Here is a 27,816-nt window from a genome sequence, read left to right on the forward strand (position 1 = left end):
CTTCACAGGATAAGTCCTCTGGACCCTTACCCCAGTTTGCTGCCAAGCAGACTGGGGATGGAAATGCCAGCTGTGTCTATTTCAACAGCCCACCCCCACCCCCAAGCAAGCTAATACTAAAGCTCTGAGAAGGGACAAGCTTTCCGGTGATGCTTTTGCACAGATAAACTTAGTGTCCCTTGGTGCAATTGTGCATGCCATCACTTAAGAGGGAAGCAGGATTTATAACAAGGAGGCTTTGCAGACAGAGACTCTGGGGTCCTCTGAATCTGTGGGCAGGACTAGCCTTTCTTCTGCTAAAATGTGAAAAAAGTGTTTTATTATTGCAATGGATATGAAGTGCCGCCCAGATGTATAGCCTCGCAGTTAATTACCTTGTTCTTCATCAAATATATGAGCAATAAATTCTCTAGGTAGGGAGGTGTGTGTGTGTGTGTGTGTGTGTGTGTGTGTGTGTGTGTAGATAAATGGATGGATAGATGAATTCAGGGGAGAGAGAAACTCACTCTTTTTAAGACCACAGAAAGAGACAGACTGTTTTATGAAAAGCTTGATATACTGCTGCAAGATGCTTTGAATTTTTCAATGATCAAATATACATGATCAAGCTGAGCATGTTAGGGTGTGAGGTGCACTGCCGGTCAATGGCTATTGATCAGGCTGTTAAGTATTTCTGCTCAGTTTTATAACTATAGATAGATCCCAGATGACTTAAAGAATTATGTAGCTAAGAATCTAGCATTCTGTGTTTCTTTGGAGAAGGGGAAATGGCTGATCAGTTACACAACACCCCAACCATTGTTTACCCCATTAGTCTCCCCCCAAAAAAATTCCTTGGAAAATGTGAACTTCATTAGCAGAAGTGTTTAAGAATAAAAATATTCCAGATGTTTTGCTTGGGGTTTGCCCAGAACAATCACTTTACCTGAGTCTAGCCTTGTTGATAGAGAGTTTACTCCTCTCTCTCTCTCTCTCTCTCTCTCTCTCTCTCTCTCTCTCACACACACACACACACACACACAATTTTGCAATCACAAATTTGACCTAGACTGACATGCTGCTGAAGAGATGGAGAGGCAGCATTTATGGGAGTGGGATCTAAGGTTCTTAAAACCCTTCTGGTTAGGAACTGGGTGAACCGGCCACATGGCTTTCCCCAATTAACTAATTTCTCACTAATCTAAAGATCTATTTAGAAAGGTGTGGAGGGGGTGGAAGATGAAGATTTAAAGATAACCTCTAATTGGTCTTGAGAAATTTCGTCCATGACACCTTTTTCTCTTTCATTCTCTCTCTCCTCTTTCCCTACCCCCTTTCCTATCTCTTTCTTTCATTTTGTCTTCTGGAAATTAAAAGTGGACTTGAAAGAAAGGAGTCCTGAGAAACACTTGGGAGGGGGAAGGAGCAAAAGTGAACTTTTAATTTTTACTGTGCTGCATAGCAATCTTATTTTTAATCATCCAACTAGCTATTTTGTGAAAGAATCATATTCAAGAAGATCAGCCTTCACCCTGATTGGGAAAACTTAAGCACACAGAAAATTGATAGTTATGATTTGTTTTCATATATTGAAAATACAAGAATGTAGATTTTTAGATGTTTTTGTCTGCAGAAAAAAAAATTTCAATCTGAGTATTCCTTATTGGAGTGGCTCAGGCAGGCATCCCTATTGATAAATTCCCCTCGAAATGGAACCAAAATTGGCATCCCTCAAAAAAGTTGATCTACCTAGAAATGGATGGATCAGCCCTGATTAGGTGGACATGCCCTTTCACCTCATTGTGTCTGACCTATCACTTAATTAATCTCTCCCAGATGCAGAGCTGTTGACAATGCCAAAGATAAGCAGTATTTTGAACAAAGCAGGAAGCTTTTAAAAGAACAAGCCACCGTTTGAGGCTCTTAAAATGTGTAAATCATCAGCATTTGGATGCACAGACTTTGCTATAACAGCTGAGTCTAAGAGATGGTCCCATCTTTTCTAGAAACTTTCGGTGCCTTTCCTTAACCACTGATGTCTATGTGCATTCATGTTCAGCCTTTTGCCTCTGTGCCTCTGGTTCCCTTTCTTCTGCCTCTCCCTCTTTCCAAATTCAGACTACCCATGGCCAGCTTCCTGAAAATTGTCCTCTGCTTTCTAGTCTTGTCTTTGGCTCTTGAGACCCCCTTTTTAAAATAATATTAGGGTTATCGAGGTGGTCAGTTCGAAAGCTTTGGGTGACAAAATATTGACTGCATTTGCTAGTACCTATGGAGGAGGACATTTGTGTTGGAGGCATCTTGGTGACATACAGGGAATAGTTAATTAATTAAAAGACTTGCTAATTGCTGCTTGAATTACTGTACAGAGCAAATGAAACAGAGAGTTTATAAAAGATGACAATTTGAAGAATGATTTTTTCTTAAAATATTTATATAAACAGGTCCTAGAAAATGTGTTGCCTTTACTCATGCCTCTATCGTCAACTATTCAATTGAGCTTCAATTAATGATAATATATGGCCTGGGATCCTTAGCTGGGCCTGACTGATGGAAGAGCTTTGTTGAATTTGGTGCAGGTGGCACTGTTTAATAAGCACAGGAAAGAGTGAATAATGTAGTGCTTGCAAAGAGAAGTAAATGCAAAATAGATCGCTCTAATTATGGCAGCCCCCAGAAATGAAGACGCAAGCTGAAATGGCCAACTAACTGGGAAATTCCAAATAGAACTGATTGTCCGCTGCCTTTTTACTTTCAAGGGCTGACACGTTAGCTTAGAAGTAAATGTGGATGAGCTCATCTGACTCAACACAAGCACAAATTCAAAACGTGAGTCTGATGACCTATCAGTGTTTGCCTTAACTGTCTAGAATCCTTTACGCAGTTCTAGCATAGGGCTATCTGAACATCTCTACAAAAGATCGGCACAAGCTCATTACAACTAGTCTTCATGTTTTATTGCCAAGTGTCAGGAGATTTTGGTTTTGTTTTGTTTGAATTTCTTTATGCTTGAGAAAATGAGTCTATAGGAAATCAAAGTGTGAATACTTAAGCAAACAGAATTTCCCATATACCTGCAAGGCCTCATAATGATTTTCATTCATGCAGAGATAATCGATGGGACATTAGTTGTTTTAATTAATGGAAGAATAAAAATGGTGAGGGAGGGGGTGCCAAGAGGCTGGGCTTTGGCTAAAGCCTATATGGGAAAACTGTTCTACACCTGAAGAGACAATGCCAACTTCCCAAAGACCAGTAGAGATTTGCTAATCAGATCAGTGGAAAGTTGGGCCAGGCTAGAGGCAGGGTCTTGCAGAAAGCACAGGTGGAGAGATGGTAGCGGTGCCTGACATTTTGCCTTCTCTGCAACCTCCCTATTCCCCTAGGAAAAGTACCAAGTCCTACATCACCTCATTGATTACTTTCAAAGAAGGTGCACTTTGTTCTAGGAGCCTAGTATGCTTTGTGTCAACAGCTGGGAAGGCAAAATTATCTTGGATTATGGAAGGCTAGGGCTGAACGCTGAACGGTTTGCTAGGTATGGGATGATCTGTGTGGCAGTGGCTCCAGCAAGTGGGTACAGACTCTTGTCCACTGACAGGGGACCCAGGGAGGAACCAAGTCCAGTATCTTTAGACCAAACCCCGTTTTTGTCCTTTGGAAATATCTACCAAACCCACCTTTAATCTAGTGAGCACTGGCTGGGCACCCGAGTCCATTAGTGCCAGTGTATGTGAAGCTCATAAAAGGTTTATGAGGAAACTTGTGTTTCATAATGGAGTTTAGGGGTGTCCTGCAACTCAGAAAGGGATAACAGAGATGCCTTTGAAAGAAAAAAAGACTGTGGAAGGAAATTTTTCTAGTATCAAGTGTGTTTGAAGGTATCAAAACTATTAGCTAGTCAATCTCCCTCCCCTACCCCGTCTCCACTTTTTCTTATAAAATCTTCCTGGTTCTCTTTTAAGACAGCGTGGCCTCCTGTGTAAGGAAATTTATTGCTGTTGTTTTTTGTGCTTCAACCTGGAAGACTTGCAGAGCAGAGGCTAGCAAAATGGCCTTTCCAGGACTGGCTATAATTCTGGGCTAGATTAAAAAGAAATTATCTTCCAGGTACAAGGTATAGCTATAGTTATACCAGTTGGGAAAAAAATGACTTCTTGTTGAAATATTTACTTTTTTTTTCTTCCAAGACAGTTTATATCTTTTGTGAAAATTAGGTGTGGGGAGATGTAGTTATCTATTGTGTGTTTTGTTGCAGTTGTTCTTTGAGAATGATCTGATCTGATGGATTTATATTGTTACCAGTGTGATTTGAGCAGGGGCCCAGGTACAAACTTTCTGCACCCTAATTGATAATGGTAAATCCTTTTGCTGAGGTGAACAATCTCTGACCTGGTATTCATATTTCTTTTACCAATTCCCTGTAATAAAATTGAACATTTTGTCACCACTTTGAGAAACACTGCCAAACACCTTAAAACACATGTCACATGCCAGCAACCCCTCATTTCCCTCCTCTGGGGAGCTTCTACATCTGGAATCATAATCACAGATAAAAACCTTGACAAAATTGCATCTGAGCACATTCTCTCTGCAGCCCTTACTTTCTCATAACATTTAATACAATATTAATACCTGCTACCGAAAGACAGGAGGGAGGAAAAGGGCTGCCAACCTCCACGTTTCCTGATGCATCATGTTCAAACCTGAAATTCACACTTCGTGTTTCATTTTAAGTTCAGTGCATTTAACAGGGCCCTAGAGAGAGAGCCCTGGTTAGTTCCCCAACCTGCTCAGCTGACGCCCAGGGAGGCGGTTTCAGAATTGTTCAGATCGCTGCAGGGAGAAGAGGAGGAGGAACTGGGCTACTCTTTGCCAGCAATGGGCCAAGCCATATCTCTATTCTAGTGTCACAGACGCGTGGCTCCCCTTGGAAATAACTAAGACCCCACTGATTTTTGCTATCGATAGTGGTGATCTGCAGATTTTCTGTATGGTGTGACCAAGGCAATGAGTTAGTTTCATAAAGAAAGATAGCCATGCCTGAGCAGATTTACTGCTGACTGACGGCCTCTCACATCAATATAAAACAATTTCCCCTTTGCTGAATGAAGCCCACAAGCCTGTGAAAGGGGGTTCTTGTTGAAAATATGGGATTTCTGCCATGCCTAGAACTAACCGTCACCCCACCTTTTCTTGGAGATGATGCCCACAACCCCACATTCCTACACAGTGGGAAGGAATCACCATCCCTCTGCTATACGAACTGGAGACAGAGGTTAGAGAGAAGGGGAAAGTGCAGGAAGCATACCCCACTGGGGGTATTTCCTGGGGACACAAGTGATACCCTGGAAATGGACTTTCACAGGTCGATAGCTTTGTTCAATCTCTGCCTTCTCCAACCAGAATTAGGGTCAAAGCAGACGAGGTGTGGACCCTTCCTTTTTAAAAATTAAGTCCAGGTTTCTGGAATAAATAACCAGCATCCCTAAAAGAAACCTCAATGTAGAGGGGGAAACACACACGCGCACACACACACACACACACACACACATTTCCCTGAGCAAGACCCACTTTTGTAAGCAAGAAGTGTAATTTGCTGAATGGTGCAAGCAAGCTCCAGGCACAGGAAACGTTATACTTTACTCAGGGAATCAAGGCGGGCAACTAGCCCTGTGACTGCAGCCAACAGCTTCAAGAACACTGTCCTTTCTGCTTCAAGGCGGGGAGGAAACCTTGATTTTGCCTCTTTCTTCTTTGCAGTTATTATTCAGGAGGTTTCCCTGTCCCCAACCCCAGCAACCATCCTCAGAGTTTGAGGTCATCCATTGGCAGTACCCAAAGGGGGGCCCCAGGCAGGAGATTCTGGGGCCAAAGAGGGCGGCTCCCCTGCGTGGAACCCTTCCCTGGTGGCTCCCAAATCCGGCATTTTCTCTGCCTGCTTTTCCCTCGGGGGAGACTCAGGAAGGCTGCAGAAATCTGGGCGCCCGCTCGCTCGCTTGTCAAGAAGCAAACTGTCTTCACATTCTCCAAGAGCAACATCCCTGCCTAGGAAGAGGAAGGAAGAGGCAAAATAAATAAAACCAGTTAATGTTGTAGTTAACTTGCAAATCAAGTAAATCTGTTGGTGCCGTATTTGAGAAATAAACCATCAGAGCGTCACAGCAAACACACACTTCTGAACGTCTTCATTTTGATTTAATGGTATATCAGCGTCAACTATCGCTTCCTCTGCTGGTACACACGGCCTGATGCCGCGGGAGGAGGGTGCCCATGTTTATCACCGAGTGAGATGACTAATTACACCTTGTCAATCACCGGCTATGAAGACATAAAACCAGCGCGCACAATGAAGTAGTTGCCTGCAGCGTCAATTAGTTGGCGATTCCGAGGTTATTGCGTGGCCCTGCTTTGGCCGCCTCTAATAACGGGACAGAGCGCCGGGAACAGCGCGCTGATCAATCACCCTCCTTCCGCGGCTCCCCCGCGCCCTCCCCCTCTCCCCCCGCCCGGCCTGGCCTCACTTTCTCCGGGCGGCTTGCGCTTCCTCCCTTCGCGGCCCCGGCTCCGTGGCGCCGGCAGCCCCGGGAGCCCCGAGAAGTTTGCGCGCGGAAGCTCCGCAGCCGGTAGCCGGGAGACCCGCAGCCTTCGGGGAGCGCCGGGGCTGGTGGCCCCTTTGTTGGAGGAGGCGTGGAGGGAGCGCTTTTGTTCTGAGTTAGTCACGGTGGCCGGCTGGAGGCTGCTACCTCATTATGCGCCGGGTCTGCTTCTCTGCAAGGAAGCAGATGGTGGGGAGGTAGGCAGCGGCAACAGTGGCCAGACCTGAAATCCGTTCACCTGTCACCTCCCACAAAAGGCAGGTTCGGTGGGGCTTAGGGATTCTTTCCCCTTATTAGGGGGAGGGGGCGAGGGCCGCGGTTTCCGGCGCCTGCGAATGTTCCATTTACCTGTCGGTGCCCGTCCTCCCCACCCCCTTCTTTCCCTTGGCTGCGGCTTCTCGCACGGTGTAAATGTCATTCACGCGTCAGGATATGTGTTTACAGCCCGTTCCTCTCCTTATTTAGTCTCTGAGGACAGGGTTCAGCGGTTGCGCGACGTCCCCTTGCCTCTGGGGGAGATTAGCAAAGTTAAGGGCCTCTGAACCCGGGAGCCAAGGTGCCCAGCCGCGGGAGAGGAGCTGGAGCTTCTTACAGCCCCGAGCGCTTCCCAGCCTGTAGAACAGGGATAGAGAAGCACACGCGCCGGGGATCTTGACTGTCCGGGAATCTAGGGTCAGTACAGGGATGGAAGGCAGCTTCTGGTCCGAGAGGTGGCTAGGGAATCTTGTATGTACTGGGGGGAAGTGAAGAGCTGCAAGGTGTGTTTCAGCCCTCGGCAAGAGTTACTATGGACAACCCCTCCAGCTCCTAAGACAGTCCCTGGAGCTCTCAAAAATGTATTGTATCCAGCCAGCACCAAACACAAAAACTCCAGCACCGTTATAATTTTTTTCTCCCCCTTGGGCGACCTCCAGATGAACCCTGGTGACTCCCAGATTAGATTTTTATTCCCCACTTTCTTTGAAAGAAATTGTCCCAGATGCTTCAGTACAACATGTCTGTGTATTCGTGTAGGCGTCCGCGTGCCTGGGCGCGGGCCGTGTGCAGGCGCTGAAGCACGGTCTGTGTGAACTCGCGCGCACGCGCGCCTTTGGATTTATGGTCCTTCCCTCGCGCTGGGGCATCTGTGCACGTGCAGCCTGTACACACATACTTGTAACTTCAAGAGTTTTTGCAAATACGAAAAACGTAGCCTCCTGGGAGCGCACTTAGGGACTTAAGTGGGATTGCCCAAGCAGGCAAGTGTAGTTTTAACTTATAGCCTTCCAGAAGCTCTCTCCTGCTCAGCCCTAGACACTTGTACATGATAAGCACGCATAGACCTTAGCTCTACATTAGTGCTGGCCGTGGTTTTGCCATCAAAAAGAAATTCATGCTGGCTGTTTTTTTTTTTTTTTTTTGTTTTTTTTTTTTTGCCAAAAGAAATGATCATGTACATTTGCACACATGTGCATGTGCTTGGGCATTACAAGTAGTGTGTATTTATGTGTGAAACTTTTGTATGTAGGAAGTATGATTTCAGTGCTGTTTCAACTCTGTGTCCTCAGAGATCCTGGCTTTCCCTTTACTCTTCTGGCAAGCAGGTTGCCTCAGCCTGAAACCCTTAACTCCATTACATGGAGTAAACTCACCTCCAAAACAAATGGACTCAGGGGGATAGGACTCAGTAACGGGCTTGCTTATTCAGTCTTTCTCTACAATCACTTTTTATTTCCTAATTCCCACTTCACCTGGGTGTTACCCTCAATTGCCCAAGAGACTTTAGGTTGAGCCAGAAGTCTAAAGACTGGGACTGGTACTGGGATTTATCCCACAGTCTAGGCTGTTAGTCCTTGGTGAAATGGTGTAGCCAGGTGACTCTGATGTTACCAGGGTGGGTAGCCTGGCATGCCCAAAGGTCAGAGCATGGGTCTGTGGTCTTTAAGAACCTCACTGATGCCAAATGTATCTCAGAGTGAAAGAGGGAATGAATGTTTAAAGAATGTGTGGAGTGCCTACTATGTTCCAGACATTTTATGTCCATAATCTCTTTCCTTCATTACATCTACTTGGAGGGGCCTTCTTGTGTCTCATTGAAAAGGTCAGAAACAAGCTAAGGGAAGTTAAGTCACTTGCCTAAGATTACACTGCATGTAAATGGCAGAGTTTGGATTCGAACTCCTTGCTTCTCTGAGTTCTTAAACCATGCTCGCCCCACTCTTCCAGGCTGGAGAGAGACGGGAAAGAGCAAGAAAGAATTACACGCTTGGCCGTAAATTGGGCCCTAGCTCTCTTGGAGCGAGGATATGCTAGCTGGCCTCCTCCCCGGGAGTCACAGCTCTGTGCTTTTCCGGCCTTTGGGGCTCAGCTGGGTCCCCAGGAGGCCGGAACCGCCGGCCGCCCGCGGCAGGGAGCCCCGGACGAAGGCGGACCTCAGCGGGAAGCGGCCGAAGGCTCTCGCAACTCTGCCTCAGGCCTGACTTCTCCAGCCTCCCCAGACGGTGCCTGAGGCCAAGGGGAGATCGGAGTGAGAACTCCTCGAGCATCCTCTGGCTGCGCCTTCTTAGGATGGAGACAGCGAGGGGAAAGGGTTTAATTTTCCTTCCCGAAGAAATCGCAGGAAACTGTTCGTAGCTTAAAAATTCCAAACCCCGCGCTCTCCCTCCTCCCTTCCTCCCGCCTCCTCCTCCAGCCTCGCCCACCAGCTCCCACCATCTCCTCTCAGCTCTCCTCCTTTCGCCTCACCCCTCCCTCTCGGGTCTCCCGCCTTCCCGGAGCACGCGCTGCCAAGGCCTGGGGCGCCCAGCGGCCAATGGCACGGCAGCAGGACGTGATGTCAGGCGCGGCTGTAGAAAAGGCGCGGAGGCTTGCGCTGGCGCGGACTGCAGAGCCGGGGCTGGGCTCGGCGCGCGCTTGGAGAGCATTGCGCGCGGCTGGGCCCGCGGCCGGCGGCTCCTCCTCCCACTCTGCTCCTCCTCCTTTTTCTCCTCCTCCACCTCCTCCTCCGCCTCCTCCTCCTCCTCTTCCTCCTCCTCCTCTTCAATTCTCCGGGTGGCTCGGCTCGGCTCGCTGGCTTCAGAGAAACCCCTTCTCCAGTCGCCGACTCAGCGCCCAAGAGGGTCGCCTTGGGCAGGGGGCGCCCCCCAGGGAGAGAAGGGGTTCAGGCAGCTTGGCCGCCGCGGGCACCTACCCCTTCCTGGGTGAACCCCGACTGCAGCCGTCGCCGCCCGGGCAGAGTTTGCGCCCCTGTTTTGCGCCCTGGGCGCGGAAGGCGGGCGGGCGATGCCCGCGGCGTGAAAGCGCCCGCGGCGGGCGCCGACCTCTGCCCTCGTCTCCCTCCACCCCCCCTCTCCCCGTGCCCTAGTGACCCTGGCTTTGGCGCCGCCGCCCAGGCGCCCAGCGATGTAGCTGCCCCCACGCCTCGGCGGGAGGCGTCCTGGCCCGCGGGCGCCCGGGGCCCGGAGCCCGGCCTGGGGGCGCAGCCGAGCTCGGGCGGGGCCGGGGCCGCGGTGGCAATGCATAGGGCCCGTTAGCGCCGGGAGCGCCAGGCAGCTGAGGCGGGGGGCAAGCCCTTCCTCTGAGGAGCCGCGCCCCCGGCCCCGCCGGTCCCGCCGCGATGCTGTTCCACAGTTTGTCGGGCCCCGAGGTGCACGGGGTCATCGACGAGATGGACCGCAGGGCCAAGAGTGAGGCTCCCGCCATCAGCTCCGCCATCGACCGCGGCGACACGGAGACGGTAGGCGCGCGGCTGTGGAGTCGGGGCTGAGAGCTGGGACCGGGCCGGGCCCGTCAGCGCCTCTGCTCCCCGAAGTTTGGGGAGAGTCCTTCGTGCCGCACGGGACTGAGCGCTGGGGATCCTCGGACAGGATGCAAGGCCGGTAGCTCCAGGCTCGGGGGAAACCCGGCTGCTGGGGCGGTGGAGGGAAACAAAATCTCCGACCCGGAGGGTGGAGGAGAGTGTTTCTCCTGAAGTGAAGCGGGGTCCCACCCGCGGCCGGGCGGCTCTTTTCTCCCCTACGCCAGGCGCTCCAGCCCCCGGCTCTCCTCCACCACTCCGCTCCGGCGCCGCCGCCCGCGCCTCCCGAGAAGGGCGAACCAGCCGGGAAGAAGCCCTGGGGCTCCAGCCGCTTTGAGTCACTTCTAGTCTCCCAGCAGCTGGGGCTCCCTTCCTAGCGCAGTTTCAGGGGCCGAAGTCTTCTGGGCCAGCACTTTTCGTTGATGGTGTCCTCGCGTCCCTGGCTGGCCCGACTTGCCCGGCCAGGGCTGGGAGTTCAGGATCCGGCCTGGCTCTCGCGGAAGGAGACTACATTTGGATCTCTATACCTGGCTCCGCCGGCCCAGCCCCAAATAGCCAGTTCTTGGCCTCAGACCTCCCCGGGGGCCAGACAACCAAACGCTGCCCAAGAAGCGGGCCCAGAAGTGACCTTTAGAGGACGAGGAGGTGGGGAGCATTAGCGAAGCTTTTCAGCTCCGAGAGCAAGAGCGGCAGCCCAGTGGCTTCCCGGTCTCCGAGACCTTTTCCCCCTCATTAAACATTCCTTACTCCTCGGTTTGGTTAGGGATGAATTTGGTTTGGGCCTGTCCTGCATGCAGAGACTTTGAGGGTCCCCTTGTACCCTACTCACCATCTCCCAAGACTCAAGAGGGTCCGGCTAGTGTGGCAAAGGAGACAGAAGTTAGTTGCCCGACCTGTCCTGGCCTAAACCTTTCATCTGAGGATCCAGAGATCACTGGGGCTGGGGGCCAGGAACTCTGCTGTCTCTCTGAAGTGAAGTCTGTGTGGACCGTGACCTTTAATGGTCACTTTACCCCATTTCTGGGGCCCAGACGGTGGTTTCTTTAAGAAACAGTTTGGGGAAAGCTCTTGGAGGGCTTGACTGAAATATAGTTATGGCTGTCCCAGTCCCTAACCAGCGGGAATATTTCTGGGGAAAGGGCATAGGGTCAGGAAGCAGGAGACATAAGGCTGGAGAATCACCTAGACCAGGAGCCTGGGGCTTGGGCCCTTGGCAGCCTAGAACTGGGCCGTTGGGTCTGACCCTTAGCCACCGGGATTTGGGCCCTTTTGGGTGGAGGAAGCTGCTTCTCTCTCAGGCAGCCCTTTCTATGCGTTCAGGGCCGGCTGGGGCCACGGAGGGAGATGCGGGTACTGGATTTTTGGTGGCGGCGCGGCCACAGGCTGACGCAGGCGCGGCGGTCTCCCGCCTTCCTCCCTTCGCAGACCATGCCGTCCATCAGCAGTGACCGCGCCGCGCTGTGCGCCGGCTGCGGGGGCAAGATCTCTGACCGCTACTACCTGCTGGCGGTGGACAAGCAGTGGCACATGCGCTGCCTCAAGTGCTGTGAGTGCAAACTCAACCTGGAGTCGGAGCTCACCTGTTTCAGCAAGGATGGGAGCATCTACTGCAAAGAAGACTACTACAGGTAGCCCCCCACCAGGATCCGCTGGCCGTTAGGCCCCTCCCTATCTCAGGCACAATCTTGTCCCTCTTTTCTCCCTGTAGTCTCAGTAGAGGTTACTCTTCTCAGGACCCCCTTCTCCAACCCAGTAAGAACCTGGTGACATTTTAAAGTAGCAATTTGGGTGGCTCTTGGGAAGGTTCATGAAGTGTAGAGACTAGAAAAAGTCAGAAACTGCCCTCCCCTCTGAGCTTAGATCACGAATACGTTTGGGTGGGGGTCCTTGCGTTCCTTTCCATGTGAAGTTTCTTGGGCCTACCAGAAGGGATAGAAATAGATACCCTCCAACCCAGACAGCCTAGGCTGGCTGGAACAAAGTTGGAGGGAGAACTTGGGGAGTGAGTGTGCTTCTGGGTCTTTTGGAGAGACGAGAGCTAAGGCTGGCCAGTATTAAAGAGCCATAATTAAGAAGAGGCCCCAAGGTCCCTTCTTCTCCTCTCCGAGCTTAGGGTTAGGGTCTGTTTATATTCTTTCTCTGTGTCTCTGTCTCTCTTTCCCTGTCTCTCCATTTCTTTCAAATTACCAAGGTCTGTAGGATTCCCAGGCGCTGGTCTGGAGGGCAGGGGCAAAGGTTGAGGAAGGAGTAAGTGGGGGAGTTTCTCCTAGCTTGCAAGTGAAGGCTGTCCTAGGGCTTGCTCAGACTCTGGGTAAAATAGAAGCTCTTGTAGGATGAAAATGGTTAAGGGAAACTACTTCAGGGTAGGACTAGGTAGGCCTGGGTCAAAATCTAGTTCCCTCTCCCCCCCATCCTCCAAATGAAGGCTGGATTGTTGTTCTTGAGGAGGGGATTTTCCCCAGCGGCGCAGCGGCGGCATCTGGAGGAGGGATATGGGGTGGGGGGGTTACCCAACCATTTGTCCCCACAGCCCCTCCTTCCATGGTCCCTACAGGCGGTTCTCTGTGCAGCGCTGTGCCCGCTGCCACCTGGGCATCTCGGCCTCGGAGATGGTCATGCGTGCTCGGGACTTGGTTTACCATCTCAACTGCTTCACGTGCACCACGTGTAACAAGATGTTGACCACCGGCGACCACTTCGGTATGAAGGACAGCCTGGTCTACTGCCGCTTGCACTTCGAGGCGCTGCTGCAGGGCGAGTACCCTGCGCACTTCAACCACGCCGACGTGGCGGCGGCAGCGGCTGCAGCAGCCGCCGCCAAGAGTGCGGGGCTGAGCGCCGCAGGGGCCAACCCTTTGGGTCTTCCTTACTACAATGGCGTGGGCACCGTACAGAAGGGGCGACCTAGGAAGCGCAAGAGCCCTGGTCCTGGGGCGGATCTGGCAGCCTACAATGCTGGTGAGTGCAAGGCGTACGGAGCGCCCCCGTCGGGTTGGGGGAAAGTGCGGCGACGACAGCCAGGAGCTGGAGTGAATGAATCATTGTGTCAGGCCTACAGAAGGTACCTTGGCCCTTAGCTTCCCAGGCCCTAAGCACCAGACGTCCTGAGAAGGGATAGTAGCTTCCCTGGGATTCTGCCGGTGGGCCCTGGGCTGGAGAGGTAGGAGAGAGTGCATTAGTACCTTGCCGCCCGAGGTGCAGGACCACGTCTCGAAGAAATTGGTTTTTGGAGGCGGCTTTTTTAGTTGGACTTTCCCCAGCTTTGCTGGGCAGAAAGTGTAGGAATAGAGAAAGCAAGGCGGCGCCGACACCAAACAGGCTCTGGGTTGGCTCGGCCGAGGGCGGGGAGCTGGGGCAGCCGGAAAGCGAGGCAGGGCAGCTAGGGTCCCAAGAGAAAGGGTAGGCGGTGGCCGGGGGCACGAAGCGGGGCCTGGCCTGCGGCCGGATCGCGTGAAACGTCCCGAGTGCGGCAGACTTGGGAACTCAGCTCTGGATCCTTTATTAAGGGCCGCGGGTCCTTGTGTCGGCCTGATCCTTCTGCATGGCCAGGTCTCAGAGGTTTTCCCGGGCTCCTTCCTCCGAGTTCCCGGCGCCTGCTGGGGTGAGGGCGCCGACCCTCGGAAGCTGGCGCCGGGGGATGGGGCCCGAGGCAGGCCTGGCCTCGCGCGGGGGGGTGGAGTGCGGGACTCGTTTCGCATTTCCGGCATCTTTGAACCCTGGGCCTTTCCCGGAGGAGCTCTGCCCCCTCCCGCGTTCTCCCAGCTCTGGACAGCTGCGGATGTTCTGAGACCCGACAAATTGAACCGTCAACATCTGCGCGAAGTCTGCAGGGCCGACAAAGGTTTACGACTCTCCGGGCTTCCGAACTAGAGTTTATTTGCAATTATTTTCTTTCTTTCGTTTGCGACAGAATCGGTTTTGGAGATTTTTTGTTTTCTTCCTCCTTTTTCCCTTAATCTAATACACAAATGTGTGTGTGTAGGGGGGAAACCAAAACCAAAACAAACCCAAGACTGTGTAGCAGGCCGCTGTGGGGAAGGAGTCAAGGTTATTTTGATTGTTAAGAATCTGAACCAGCTAGCAAGAGAATAAGGGGCAAGTGGAGTGAGTCCCTTTTCGCTCCAACGAAATTGCCTGTTAGAGGATCGTGGTGCCGAGCTGGGGGTAGAGGATGCAGCCCCCGATTTGGTAAATGGTGAAGAGGCGGTAGGTTCAGCGGGTTTAAGATTTCTTGAAGTCACTACTAAAGACGCCATTCTTTAGAACTTTCATCCTTCATCTCCCACCATCCGGAAAATAAAGACCAAATCAGTCCAGGCCATGTCTCCTAAAAACAAGCTGCCTCTAGTTATCAAGTGGGGTCAGCTTCCTTGGGAAGTAGCCTCGAGAACTGGGCTCCAGGGCACCTGGTGGGTGGGAAGTGGTTTAATGTTTTTCTGGGCTTGCAGGTTCTGCACCCTGCATGGAATTGTGCAGAAACAGGGTAGAGGTTTAGAGATTTATTTTTGCTTTTCACTGCTCAGTCTTTGCCTTCCCCAGGGAGGCCGCAGGGAGATGCGGCTGGAGGCTGAATTTCAGAGAAGTTGGCACCTTTCTAGAAGAGATCCCTCACTCAGCTTTCACATTTTCTCTTTAGCTCCTCTCTTTTCTTTCTGTTCTCTCAGTCCCCCTTCCCCCTCTGTCTCAGTCTCTGTGTCTGTCAGTCTCTCCGTCCTTGTTTCTCCGTTCCCTTGCGCGGGTCTCTGGCCTTGGCTTGGGCTCCCAGTTCTGAGAGGAACCGCGTTGTGCGCGCGGGCAGTGGCGGTGCGGTGCGGCTAGCTTATTTGGGGATCTCGAGACAAGGTTGGGGATAAAGGGTGACTCCTGGTCCTCTCAGGAAACAGCCAGGCCTCCTGAGGTCTGGTTTCTGCCCCCTTTCATTCTTCCCTGTGCCGGCAGGAGAGAAATGGCCGCAGTCTGGGCCAGGGGCAGCTGGGATTGGAAAGCGGGGACCCTGGAGGGTGCGGCAAGTGTCTGCGTGCGTGTGAGTGCTTGCTTCTGACTGTGAGGACACCAGCTTGTTTGTGTGTGTCCCACATCCAGGGGCCCAGTCACAACGATTCCTTGCAAACCTGTAGTTCTGAGGGACAGTCTCGCCGAGGGCAGTGAGCTGGGGGCCCAGTGGGTAAGGGGCTCCGTGGGTGCGCCCGCCTGGCCCTCGGCTTAGGGACGGGCAGCTGGGGCCGCAGCCGCAGGGTCCGGGAAAGTCCTTCCGGGGCGGGAGCCACGACCGACCGCCCTCCTCCTGCGGCCCCTCAGGTCGGAGCGCTGCCCCTGCCCCTGCCCCGAGGCCGAGGCGGAACTGAAACCTCCCCCAAGCCCGAGCGGGGGCGCCGGGACCAGGCCCGAGCCGGCCAGGGGCCCAGGCCGAGCACTTTGCGCGGGGTTCGCTAGCCACGGCGACGCGAGTCCGGTACGGACCGGCCGGACGCCCGGGCGTCCCCCAGCCCCAGCTTTTTGTGTGTGTGTGTGCCTGGCGGCGTAATTACTGATTTGATTCCAATCCATTATTTAGACAATTGAACCTACAATCTTGTCTTTAGTAAAATGAGGCGAAGTCAGATTTGATTACAGGTTCAGTCCCAGCGACAAGAGCTCGAAACCCGATGGGTTAATAACAGATCACGAGTAAATTATTCATGATTTTACGAGCTCTTTAGCTCCATTGAATCGGCCTAATTGAGAGGAAAAAAAAAAAAAAAAAAGGAGAGCGAAAGCCCGAGTCCTCCCCCTCCCCTCAGCCCCTCGCTCCTCCCCGGATCCGATCTTGGGGCGTCTCAAGCTGGCCCTGGGCATTGGGGACGCCGGCGAGGGGTCAGGGGCTCTGGCCAAGCCTGGCCCCACAGCCGCCTCCCTGGCCACCCTCCCTTCCCCAGCGCAGCCCCTCCCCCACCGCTGGCCGGCCTCGCCTCGCCACCTTGGGCCACTCCTTCCCTCCCCTCGGCTCTTCCCTCGGTGCCCCTTCGCTCACTCCCAGCTAGTAACGGTTTGGCTTCGTACAAGTCCTTCCTTGCAGAACCCGGTCTCTTTGAGTTCTGGGATTGGATTCAGTCATCCCCATCCTGCACCACACATTTCCCCTTATTTCCTGGACTCGCTTTACCCCCTCTGGCTCCATGTCTCTCTCTCTCTCTTTTTCTTTGTAGCTGTCCCTCTTTGGTTCTCCCATCTCCATTGCTTTTCCCTCTCTCTTTCCTCTCTGTCCATCTTCCCTCCGTACCCCCTCTTCTTTTCTCTCTCTCTTTTCTGTCTTTCCACCTCTGTTTTTTTCTCTCTTTACTCTGCTCTTTCTGTCTCCCTCCCTCGCACCATCTTCCCCCACATAGGCCGCACTCAGGGCACATCCCTTGGGCCCACAGGGCGCCGGGTTCCCCACGGAGCTCATTAACAGCAGAGAGGCCCGGGTGGGGGCTGGGCGGTGGGATGGGCCCAGAGATCCCCCCCCCCCCGTGGGGAGGCCTGGCTCACCCCGGTGGAGCTGGGGACTGGGAGAAAGAGAAGGGTTGATCCCCTTAGCAGGTTCATCACACAATTCCCACAGATGGGATTCCGAGTCATGCTCTGATCCCCTTTAAATTCTTCACTTGGTGCCACTGGTGGAAACACAGGACTCTTGGGCGGATGGAGGACCTGGTTGCCTAGGTTCATGTGGAAAGGGACCCTGAGGTGGTGTCCCCTCTAGCAGACAATTCCAACATTAGGGGCAAGACCTTTATTCTGAAAATTCTTTCTGCAAGAGGCTATCCCTCGCTTATATGGGGAGGGGGAGGTCACCAAGGGTGCAAGAGTACTTCTCAGGTAGTGTTGTCTGATGAAACACAGGACCTTCAGTTAAATTTGAATTTTGAGTAAACAGTGGATACATTTTTTTATGTAAGTATACCCCATGCAATATTTGAATTTCAGATAATGAATAATTTTTATAATATGTGTATCCCATGTAACATTTGCATGTTAGGTAAACAACATATACATTTTGAGTACAGATGTGTCATGTGCAATATTTGAACTTTAGATAAATAGCAAATAAAATTCTAGTATAGGTATGTACCATACATTTGGGCCATTTTTTCAGTAAACAAAAATTAATTGGGCAACTTGTACATTTATTTGCTAAATATGGCCCTTCTATTATGGGCATGTAATAAATATTCTAATGGACAGGGCACAAGATATCTTCCCAGATCCCCACTTTAGCAGGACTGAATTTGAACCTCCTAGGAGGCTTTCCTCAAAGCAAGACCCTAAAGGTGGGATGACTTGATATGTGATGAGACAATCTTGAGACAGATCTCCAATGTCCCCATCAGCTGCTAGGTTGCTGAGCAACTTTCCGAGGTTCATGGTTCTACTCAGGCCCCTCACCCTAGTTAGGGTCCCAGCCAAGAGAGTCAAGGTTTATCCTGCCTCCCTTTGTGGTGTGGTGCTAGGAAGCAGGGAGGACAATGTTGAACCTGGGCTGTCATTACCAGAGCAAGTGGTTTCTTTCTTCATCTCTAAAATGGGAACAGTATAGCTACCTCTCTTAACAGTAGTGATGGCACAATGATATATGTAAAGCCAAAGTGCAAGGTAGGTGTCTAACACATGTTAATTTCTTCCTTCATCTTCTTTTCCTTTTCATTAAGATCTCTACCGCTCTCTTTGTGAGACAGCCATGGGTCCCTTAACTTCCCTGAGCCTCATTTGCTCCATTTGTAAAACTAGGAAATAACCACCTCATTGGGCAGTGGTAAAGATTAAACTATAAAATACAATTTCCAATCTTAGGCCCAGTGCCGGAGGCCCAGGGTGGCTTAGTACTTTGGGGTGTGGGAACTGATGAAAGAAAATGAAAGTGAGTCTGTCATTAGTGACTCCTGGGTGCCAGTGCCAGACACTGTAGGGGGAGAATGGTGATAGCCTCTCTCTCTCTCTCTCTCTCTCTCTCTCTCTCTCTCTCTCTCTCTCTTTCCTTGAAGAGTACCAGGGAAACGGGAGAGAGTGGGCCCATGGTCTGCACTCTGTACTGCTGCATCCACAGACAAGTGACTTTCCTTTCTGAGTCTCACTTTCAACATCTGTAAAAGTGAAAAATAATACCTATGGCTTATAGGACTGTTTTAAGGATCCAATGGAAAGGCATGTGTAGAGCTCTTTAGCACATCATCTGGAGTCCAATAAGCCATCAACAAGTGGTAGCTGTTGTTGTTGCTGCTGCTGCTGCTGCTGCTGCTGCTGCTGCTGCAGCTATTCCTGTAACACGATGGCTCAGAATGGTTTTGGATTCTCCCAGAGTTGGGAATGGAATCTTGCATTTCTTAGCTCAGTGATCCTGGACAGGTTACGCTCCCAAAGCTTCATTTCTCCATCCATAAAATAGGGTTCATATCCTCATCTCAGCGTGGTGCGTGCACACAGGGCGGATCCGAGGATAGAAACATTTGGCAACGGTTCGGGAGGGTGTGGACTTGGCATTGGCCATGTGAGCAGGGTCATGAAATTCACCTGCCACCTCTGCGTCCCTTCCCCAGCGCTGAGCTGCAATGAGAACGACGCAGAGCACCTGGACCGCGACCAGCCATACCCGAGCAGTCAGAAGACAAAGCGCATGCGCACCTCCTTCAAGCACCACCAGCTTCGGACCATGAAGTCTTACTTTGCCATTAACCACAACCCCGACGCCAAGGACTTGAAGCAGCTCGCGCAAAAGACTGGCCTCACCAAGCGGGTCCTCCAGGTCAGCCTGGGTGGGGTCGAGGGCGTCTGCAGCCGCCACAGCCTTGGGTGGAAACTCACGGGGGCCATGGACCTTGAGCCTTCCACACTTCTGTCGTCTTCTTTCTCTTTCTTCATCTCTTCAGTCTGACTCCAAATTTAAATCTTTCCCCCCCTAACTTTACCGCCTTCTATTTTCACCTCTCCATTCTGTGTGTGTGGTCCTCTGTCCTGTCTCCATACTTGGTCTCTTTTCTTTCTTGTAAACAATTTGTAGTTTTTTTTTTTTTTTTTTAATCAAGCAACACTCAGATATGCTCACCTTATAAAAGGCTCTCGTTTTAAATCAATCCGGAGCCTCCTTTGTCCCAAGGAGATAGCTCCTAGCTTGCTCCCACCAGCCGTTCCTCTCTTTTCTTTTTGCCTCTGTCTCATTCACCTCTTCTTCTTTTTTCTTCTGGCATCTCTCTTGGCTTATCTCCTGCCCTTTTTGGCTGTCTCCCAGACTCTCCCAAAAGATCTGGTGTTGTCCTGGTGTGTGGGCAGATCCCCTGGGTGACTGGGAGGCCTGCCTGGTGGGGTCTGCTAGGGGATTGGATAAATGGCTGGGTGCCCGACTGAGCCCAATTGCACGTGTATGTGAGGGCACTTTCTTGATAGACAGGATCTAGAATTTTCACCAAAGATGTTAAGAACACTAGTCTGGGGGCGGGTCCTCTCCGGTTCCTGGACAACCCAAACTTGTGACACAGCTTTGGCTTCACCAATTCTCAATTCTTCTGCTTCTCAGCTCACTCATTTCATGGTCCTGAACCGGTTGCTTAACTTTTCTGAGCCTCAGTTTCCTCATATGCATGATGGATTCAAGAAATCATGCTAAGGGGTTATTGGAGGAGCCGAGGAGATCATGTGGGTGTCCACAGCAATGCCTGACACTGTCGTTCAGTGGATGGTAGCTAATAATCTCATTAAGTAGATTAATTAACTGATATTAATTAACTTGTAAGAATGATCCTTCTGGTTGCTAGACTGGTTTCCCATCTAGAAGGAAGGAGAATACCCCCTTTTCTAGCAAGTTTAACCAATTTATTCTTCAGGAAATGCGTTTCTAGTGCTAGCTATGTAAGAGGCATGTAAGCTGACCCCTGTCACAGAAAAGGATAGGCACTGGAATTCCAGTTCTGGCCAGTCTGACCCATCTTCCAACCCCTGGTCTTGGGCTTAGGGCTGGGAGGTGACGTTGAGGGAGTGACAGTGCCTGATAAATCTGCAGGGTTGCAACCCTAAGAAAGTTCCTGTGAGTCTGTCAGCAAAACAAAACTTTTGTGGGAAGATGGCCTTCCGTGGTGGGTTGGGACTCTGAGCCCGGAGTCCAGAAGCTGGGGTCCTGTTCTCCGGAGGATTGGGGGCGGCTGGACTGGTGGGCTTGGATGAGGTAGCGAGAGAGAGGCAAGGGCCAGCCAATGGGAGGTTGATGCGCCTCTCTGGGCCCGCCCTTCGCGCTGGGTGCGGGGGTTGTTTTTGCTTTTAGTTCCATTGCCTGGGCTCTTCAGCAGGTGGCGGGCACTGCTTCGCCGGTACGGTCTTGGGTCCCCACCTCGTGCGTTTCCTTTGGACTTTACCTTCTTGGGGTTAGGTCAGAGACCCTCGTTGGCGCCCCTGACCTTCAGCCCTGGTCGAGTTTGGACTGAAGACCCGGGGCTGCCGCCTTTTCTCAGGTTAGTAGGCTGCTACTTGTCTCCCTCATCCAGATGTCTTGTGAAGGGTTTGGCGGGGTGGGATGGAGGTGGGAGGGACTTGGACTTAGGCAGAGCTGGATTCAGGAAGATATGAACTCAGTTCACTGGCTGTGTGTCTTGAATAAATGAGTTACCCTCTCTGAGCCATAACTATCTCATCTGTAAAAAGAGCACCCAACCTCTGTCCAGCTATCTAGACCTAAGTGAAATAGTCAGTACCCATAGTTGAGTGAGGAACCAGTTTATGCTGGTCTTGGGGAGGCAAGAGACTTGATTCCCTTGGCCTATAAGCAAATTAGATTTTTAGCATAGTTATCTCTTATTCTTTCATCTGACTAAACATCTATTGGCTCTGGGAATGAACTGCTTCTGGCTCTGAAGAAATTCACCTATTAAGCATAGAGAGACTCACATAAATCAGTTTTCTCTTATTGTGATTGGTTGTGTGAGGTGGGGTAGATCTTGGGGGAGGGCAGAGGAGAGACCAACCACCTACATGTCAAGAATCATGCTCCCCCTTTCCCCTCTGTAGAGATGAGAACATTGAGGCCAGAAGGAATTCTATTTGCCCAGTCATACTTTGCTAGTAAGTAGCTGAGCTGGAGCCAGGCTTGTCTGACCAATGGTCATAGTTCTTTCTCCTCTGAGTAGTGAACTGATATCATCATAGCCTGTGTGTTCCAGGGAAGGGGCATAGCCATAACCCTGCCCTCCCCTCTTTCTCAACCTTCAAGTCTCCTGCACACATCCTCAGTGCTCCCTAGCAGCATAACTGCTTGGGGTTATGCATCAGTTTGCAAAGCATCTTTCTCCCCATGCACCTGCCTCACCTTAATGTTTTCCTGCCTCTTTTACAGCTGAGAAGCTTAAGACCTAGCAGGGGGAAGTGACTTGCTCTAGGTTGCAGGAACCAGGCATTGGCAGGGTGGGGCTTATTCCAGTGTCCTGATTGCTGCTGGGACATCTGGGGGATCTGGGACAGGAGCTCTTTGGGGTGAGGCACCTGGCAGCCAGGCTTTGGAAAGCAAAGGACTGGTTCAAATCCTCTCTGATTACCAGCAACATAATTTGGGTGCTTCCGTTTTTCTTCTCTGAACCTGATTCCTTATTTGTGAAATTAGTTTCTACCTTGAGGAGTCTGACAGTGAGTAGAGAAGACCCCGGTGTGGTGCCAGCTGGAACACACTAGGTGTTCTTTCACAGGGTGGGGGTGGTTCTAGGCTATTACTGGATCTAATGCATGAGCACCATCAGGATGATAGACCATGTCTTGGTGGGAAAGAAGGAACAGGTGGCAAAGATCTCACTGCATAAAGAGTGCTCAAATTTGTCATCAGCAGCATGACAGCCACAACCCTTACTCTCCAACAGTGGGTAAGGTGACAGGGAGACAGAATGGCCCCTGGACAGAGTTCTGTTATGAAGTTAAACCTTGCAAATGTGTCTAGGTTGTTCCTCAGCACACAGATGCCAGTAAGATGTCTTTGGCTTGGGGGAGGGGTGATGAGCTAATTGATTTGGGTGGGTAGGATCTCTTTGGGGATTCCTGGTGTGGCTTTGAAAAGAAATATATTTTTACCAAGGATAGTTCTTTATGCTGGGCATGGTGGTGCATACCTGTAATTCTAGCTACTAGGGAGGCTGAGACAGAAGGATCGCAAGTTCAAAGCCAACCTCAGAAACTTAGGAAACTGTCTCCAACAAAACAAAACAAACTTGTTTAGTATTCTGCGTTTCAATCCCCAGAATAACAAAACAAAACAAAATCATTCTTCAGGAGCTGGGGGTGTAGCTCATGGTAGAGCATGTATTTAGTACTTGTGAGGTACTCCTAACACCAGAAAGTTGATATATATACATAAATAAATAAAACTCTTCAGATGACTGGTTCGTCATCATTAACCTGTGAGAGAACTCGGGAGCTGAGAATACTTAGTTCTCTCTTCACTCACGTGTATCACACAGATAGACTTTCCTGCCACGTGCTTGGCACTGAGACACTGAGAATTCAGCAGTAACAAGTGAACAGTCCCTGTTGTAATCTACAACTAGATGGGATGTGTAGCAAGGCGTATAAATAATTGAAATGGTGACCAGACTAAACTCTTTAGTTTGGAATATCTTATACTAAAAGCATCTTTTAAATTATTCCAGAATCAAATAAGTCTGAGAAATGCTAAAAATTGACTGTGTCTTTCTTTTGGAGCATGTTAGCATCAACACAGACATTGAGAAATCTTGAAAAGACTCAATTTTGATACTAGAACCCAAGGGTGCTTTACCACTGAGCTACAGCCCTAGGTTTTTTTTTTTTTTTTATATTTTAAAGCAAGGTCTATCTAAGTTGCTGAGGGTTCTGCTAATTTGCTGAGGCTGGCATTGAACTTGTGATTCTCCTACCTCGACCTCCTGAGTTGCTGGGGATATAGGCATATGCCATTGCACCTGACAAGACTTGATTTTGTCTAATCTAATATTTCCCAAAATTTATATGGCCACAGAACTCTTTTTATTTTGTATTATTTATTGGGGCTGGGATTGAATATTTAACTCTTGGGGGAAAAAATTGAAGAAGTCCTAGAAAAAAAAAAGTGTGTGTTGCAATGAGAGCATGTAACAGAGGGACCTGAGCCAGTGACGGCAATAGGGAAGGCTTCCTTGAGGAGGAGGTGAGATTTCAACTATGGCCAGTTACTTCATCTCTTTGAGCCTCAGTTTTCCCACCTGTAAAATGGTCATTGTCCTTCCTGTCAAATATGCAGGACAGCAATGAGTGGCAGATGCAGTCATGGCCGGCTGGCATGAGTAGAGAGGGCTGTGAGTTTAAGAAGATGGGTGGGTGGAGCAGAGTGGATCATCTCCTTGTTCCTTGCAGCTATCCCGGAAGCCACAGAAATCATGTGGCATGGTCCAATCTTCTTTCTGTTCAAGTGGGGAACCTGAGGCAGAACCAGGGGCAAGGGACCAGCCAACTTTCATGTTGCTAGTCACTGGCTGAACCAGGACTGGAAGCTACATCCCATGCTCTTTCCACTGCCCATTGCTGCTTTTCAGAAGTTCATTCATTTACTTGCAGGCTTACTCAGGGATATGAGGCAGAAAGGATAGGTACTTTTTATGGCAAACAGTCTTGGATTCCAAGCTCAGCTTGGCCTCGGTGTGGCCTTTGACTTTACCTCTGAACCTCTCTGGACTTTAAATCTTTAAATTGGGATTCATAACAGACAGAACACCCTACTTGGTTTATCAGAGGGGTAAGCTGTGATGTGTACAGGGACACGGTGCCTGACGCAGAGTAAAAGGCACACAAGTTAGCACTACTATTCACTCAACCCATAGTGCTGATTCTTAATCTTTATCACTCTCTGCCATCGTCATGAAGACGATGTGGATAGATAAAAAACATGTAGGAAGTAGCCAATAATAATGAGAAGTCATTAAAACAACCTCTTGGGAAGGGACTTTTTTGATGTGTCACTGGGGATTGAACCAAGGGGCCCTCTGTCACTGAGCCACACCCCCAGCCCCCTCCCCACTTTTTTTTTTTTTTTTTTTTACTTATTTTGAGATAGGTCTGGCTAAGTTCCTGAGGCTGGCCTTAAACTTGCCATTCTCCTATCTCAGCCTCTCAAGTTGCTGAGATTACAGGCATACGTTGCCACACCAAGCTGGGAGGGGATTATTTGAAATATCTAGGAGAGAAAGCTAGCCAAGCTCTGCTTAAGGAGGGAAAAAAAGCCCCACACGAAACCCCAGGGTAACCTGACTTTTAGTTGAGTTTCTGGATTTTCTTCTACCAGATTTCCAGTGCCTCGGATCCTGTAAAGCAGAGCAGGCAGTTGTGGAAGATGGTGGCGTTGTTTACAGATGCATTGTTACAGGCAATGCCTGAGAAATAGCCAACAGCTGGCAGCTAACTGGTTCCAGACCTTCCCAAGGCCTTAGAGCCCCTGAAGGATGAGCTACGTACCATCCTGGCCCCCAGGTCACCTGCTCCTACTCACAGATCACTTGTACACAGGCCATGAAGATGGCCAGGGTGGTACCAAGACTGCAGCCTTTCTTGGAAAGCCACTGGGGGCCTTCTATGTTTGTTTTTTCTATCAGCTAGTCCCTGGGTCAGACAGATATAGTTCCTGAAGATTGTACAGCCTGCCAGGGAAGGACCTCTCCACCCGCGAAAGAGCACATAGGGTGATTCTAGAAGCAATAGGCTGGTTGGCAAGCCCCTGGGAGGGGCGATGAGCTTCCTTTGGGCAGAGAGCCAGAGAAAAGTTGCTTTTCCCTGGGAAGATCCAGCCTACGGGACAGGAGCTGACTTTCCTCACTTCACAGGGTCCACATTTCTCTCTTTGAGACTTGTGGCTGTGCTTCTAAATTCAGCCCAAATTGTGTCAGAGGACCAGAAAGGGAGGCTTGAGGCCACAGGCCCCTGCAACAGGGGTGGTCCCAAAGGAAACTGGGAGCTAGGAGTCAGCCCAGCCCATCCCTGCCTGAGACACTGGGAAGACAGACTGATGCAGACACATCTGGAAATACGTAACTGGACCCCTAGAGTCTGTAGAATTCCCCAAAGCCCTTTGTTTTATGGGGAGGCTCCTGGCAGGGTTTTCCTGGCAGGGAAGTTCGGGGGCCCTGCCTTCTAGGCTCCTTTTCTTTGGGAGGCATAACCCTCGCCTCCCAGCAGCCTGGATTTCCTGGGCTTCTCCCAAAGCACTGTACTGTCCTCAGGGTATAGTGTGTGTGTGTGTGTGTGTGTGTGTGCACTCGTTCAAATGGTTGAGGGGTCTATGTAGGTGTCTGTGTACATCTCCACGAGTGTGCAAAGGAACGTGTGTGAAGGTGTGCGGATGGACGTGCCCTTGGAGATATGAAAGTCAACCCATGCTCTGTCTCTCCGCTGTTCACATTCACACCACGCTCAGTTCTCACTCTGCACCCTTCCCTACCTCCCTCATACACGGATCCCGGATGTGGCAGGATGGGAGAGGGAATCTCCACCTTACAGTCTCCATGGTCTTGCTGTAATCCAACAACCATTTCTACTCTGCCCCAGGGACCCAGGATACCTGGTGGCTTCTCCACCTGAGGGTAGGGAATAGAATAGGTGCCTCTTTTTTTCTTTTTAATGACTTCTCATTATTACTGGCTACTTCCTACATGTTTTTTATCTCATTCCCAGACTGACTGACCACGAGTCACTTAAAACATTATGCCCATAAGAACCCATGGGATCTATTGTCTGTTTAAAAGAGGCTGCCAAAAAGAAAAGAAAAATTGATTTGTTTGATGTGTCCAATAGAAATGCAACATAAACCACATATTTAAAGTTGCTAGCAGTTACACTGAAGAAGTAAAAAGAAAGTGATAAAATTGATTTAATACTATATGTTGTCTAACTCATTGTGTTCAAAATATTATCATTTTGACATGAAATCAATAAATTATTACTGAGATATTCCACCTTTTTTTCTTTCTTTTTTTTTTATTCTAAATCTTCCTATCTGTTGTGTTTTCACGTACAAATGGGCCACATTTGATGGTTCAAGGTCTCAATTATCAGTATTGTGGCCAGCAGCTCAGTCCTGGAACCTTCTAACAGACACAGAAACCAGTAAAAGCCCATGGAGAAAATGAAATTTATTCTTTTATCAAGGACAAAATATTCCCTCCCTTCCCAAAAGGGAGATTGGGATCGCACAGAAGCGGGAGAGCTGAGCCAGGCGGGCCCCTGGGCCCAGCTCCGGCCGCCTTCCCCTAACCAGCCCTTCCCTGTCCCCCACGCAGGTCTGGTTTCAGAACGCCCGGGCCAAGTTCAGGCGCAACCTCTTACGGCAGGAAAACACGGGTGTGGACAAGAGCGCCGACGCGGCGCTGCAGACCGGGACGCCGTCGGGGCCGGCCTCGGAGCTGTCCAACGCGTCGCTCAGCCCGTCCAGCACGCCCACCACCCTCACAGACTTGACTAGCCCCACCCTGCCGACTGTGACGTCCGTCTTAACTTCTGTGCCTGGCAACCTGGAGGGCCACGAGCCTCACAGCCCCTCACAAACGACTCTTACCAACCTTTTCTAATGACTCGAGGCCCCCCAAGCCCCACGATTTCTTTAAAAAAGAAATTATCTTTAGTTGAATTCCAAGTGTATTTTAAAATAGAGGCTTTGAGCAACTAACTAACCACATTTTAGGATCTCGCCTGGAAACAGAGGAAAAAAAAAAAAAAGATTGCGTTGGCTGAAGCAGTGGTGTGCACTGAGGAATTACTTGGAAGATCTATCCGCAACACAACATTTGTGTCCCTGTACAGTTTTGTGGACTGAGCGAGGAAAAACAACAAATAATTTAAGTTGGCTAGAGCTTCTGTATTTTCAAAGACTGCCACGTGCCTTAGGAATACTGTTTTATCTCCATACTTTGAATGACTTGTTCATTTTTCTCTCCCTCTTTTTCTCTCTGTATATTTATGACCAGAGCAAACATGTAAAAAACAAAAAGCAAAAAAAAAAAAAACAACAAAAAAAAGTTTGTTACTTTGAATAGTCCTAAAAAGAAAAAAAAAAAAAGGAAAAAAATCAAATCCCCTCCAACGGTCGCTTTGTTGTTTTAGAATTTTAAGGTGGAAGTCTGTTCGAATATCAGAATTTGTAAAATCTAACCAGTAATAAAACCACTTATCGAAACTATTTGGTACTGCTGCCATTGAGTGGGTGACATTCACAGGACTGAAGAGTTTTACTGAAGCCCAAAGATAAATTCTAGGTCTTATTTATCCAATATTCTTGGTCTCCCTTTCTCTGCCAGGTTTTGGACTGGTTGTCACCATCCGGAGACATCCTGTTCCCACTCTCAAGGAATTCAGAGCAGTGACAGAGATCAGAGATAATATCGACACGTTGTGAGAGGTGCTCAGGTGGAAGATGTGTCAACAAAGTGCCATTCATTTGTTTGCTTGTTCTTTCCAATATTCGATGAGCACATGCATGCTTTC

General features: G+C 50.2%; 1 protein-coding gene across 2 annotated transcripts in view; it reads left to right on the forward strand.

Annotated features, from left to right (window-relative positions):
• The window catches only part of Lhx2 (LIM homeobox 2), a 29,282-nt gene extending 1,773 nt beyond the window's left edge, over positions 1-27,509 (forward strand). The window contains exons 1-5 of one of the 2 annotated variants that reach the window (XM_046451877.2): positions 10,071-10,293; positions 11,779-11,981; positions 12,908-13,311; positions 18,906-19,111; positions 26,616-27,509. In XM_046451877.2, coding sequence (XP_046307833.1) covers positions 10,174-10,293; positions 11,779-11,981; positions 12,908-13,311; positions 18,906-19,111; positions 26,616-26,903 — 1,221 coding nt within the window. In that variant the 5' untranslated portion in view covers positions 10,071-10,173 and the 3' untranslated portion in view covers positions 26,904-27,509. Of the gene's footprint in view, positions 1-10,070; positions 10,294-11,778; positions 11,982-12,907; positions 13,312-18,905; positions 19,112-26,615 lie in introns of those variants that run through there. The other variant, XM_058581728.1, reaches the window with a different exon arrangement.
• Positions 27,510-27,816: the final 307 nt, after the last annotated feature.

This window comes from Marmota monax, unplaced genomic scaffold (genome assembly GCF_021218885.2).
Source record: "Marmota monax isolate L192 unplaced genomic scaffold, Marmota_monax_Labrador192_F-V1.1 WCK01_AAM20220418_F8-fsc00020, whole genome shotgun sequence".
NCBI classification, from domain to species: domain Eukaryota; kingdom Metazoa; phylum Chordata; class Mammalia; order Rodentia; family Sciuridae; genus Marmota; species Marmota monax.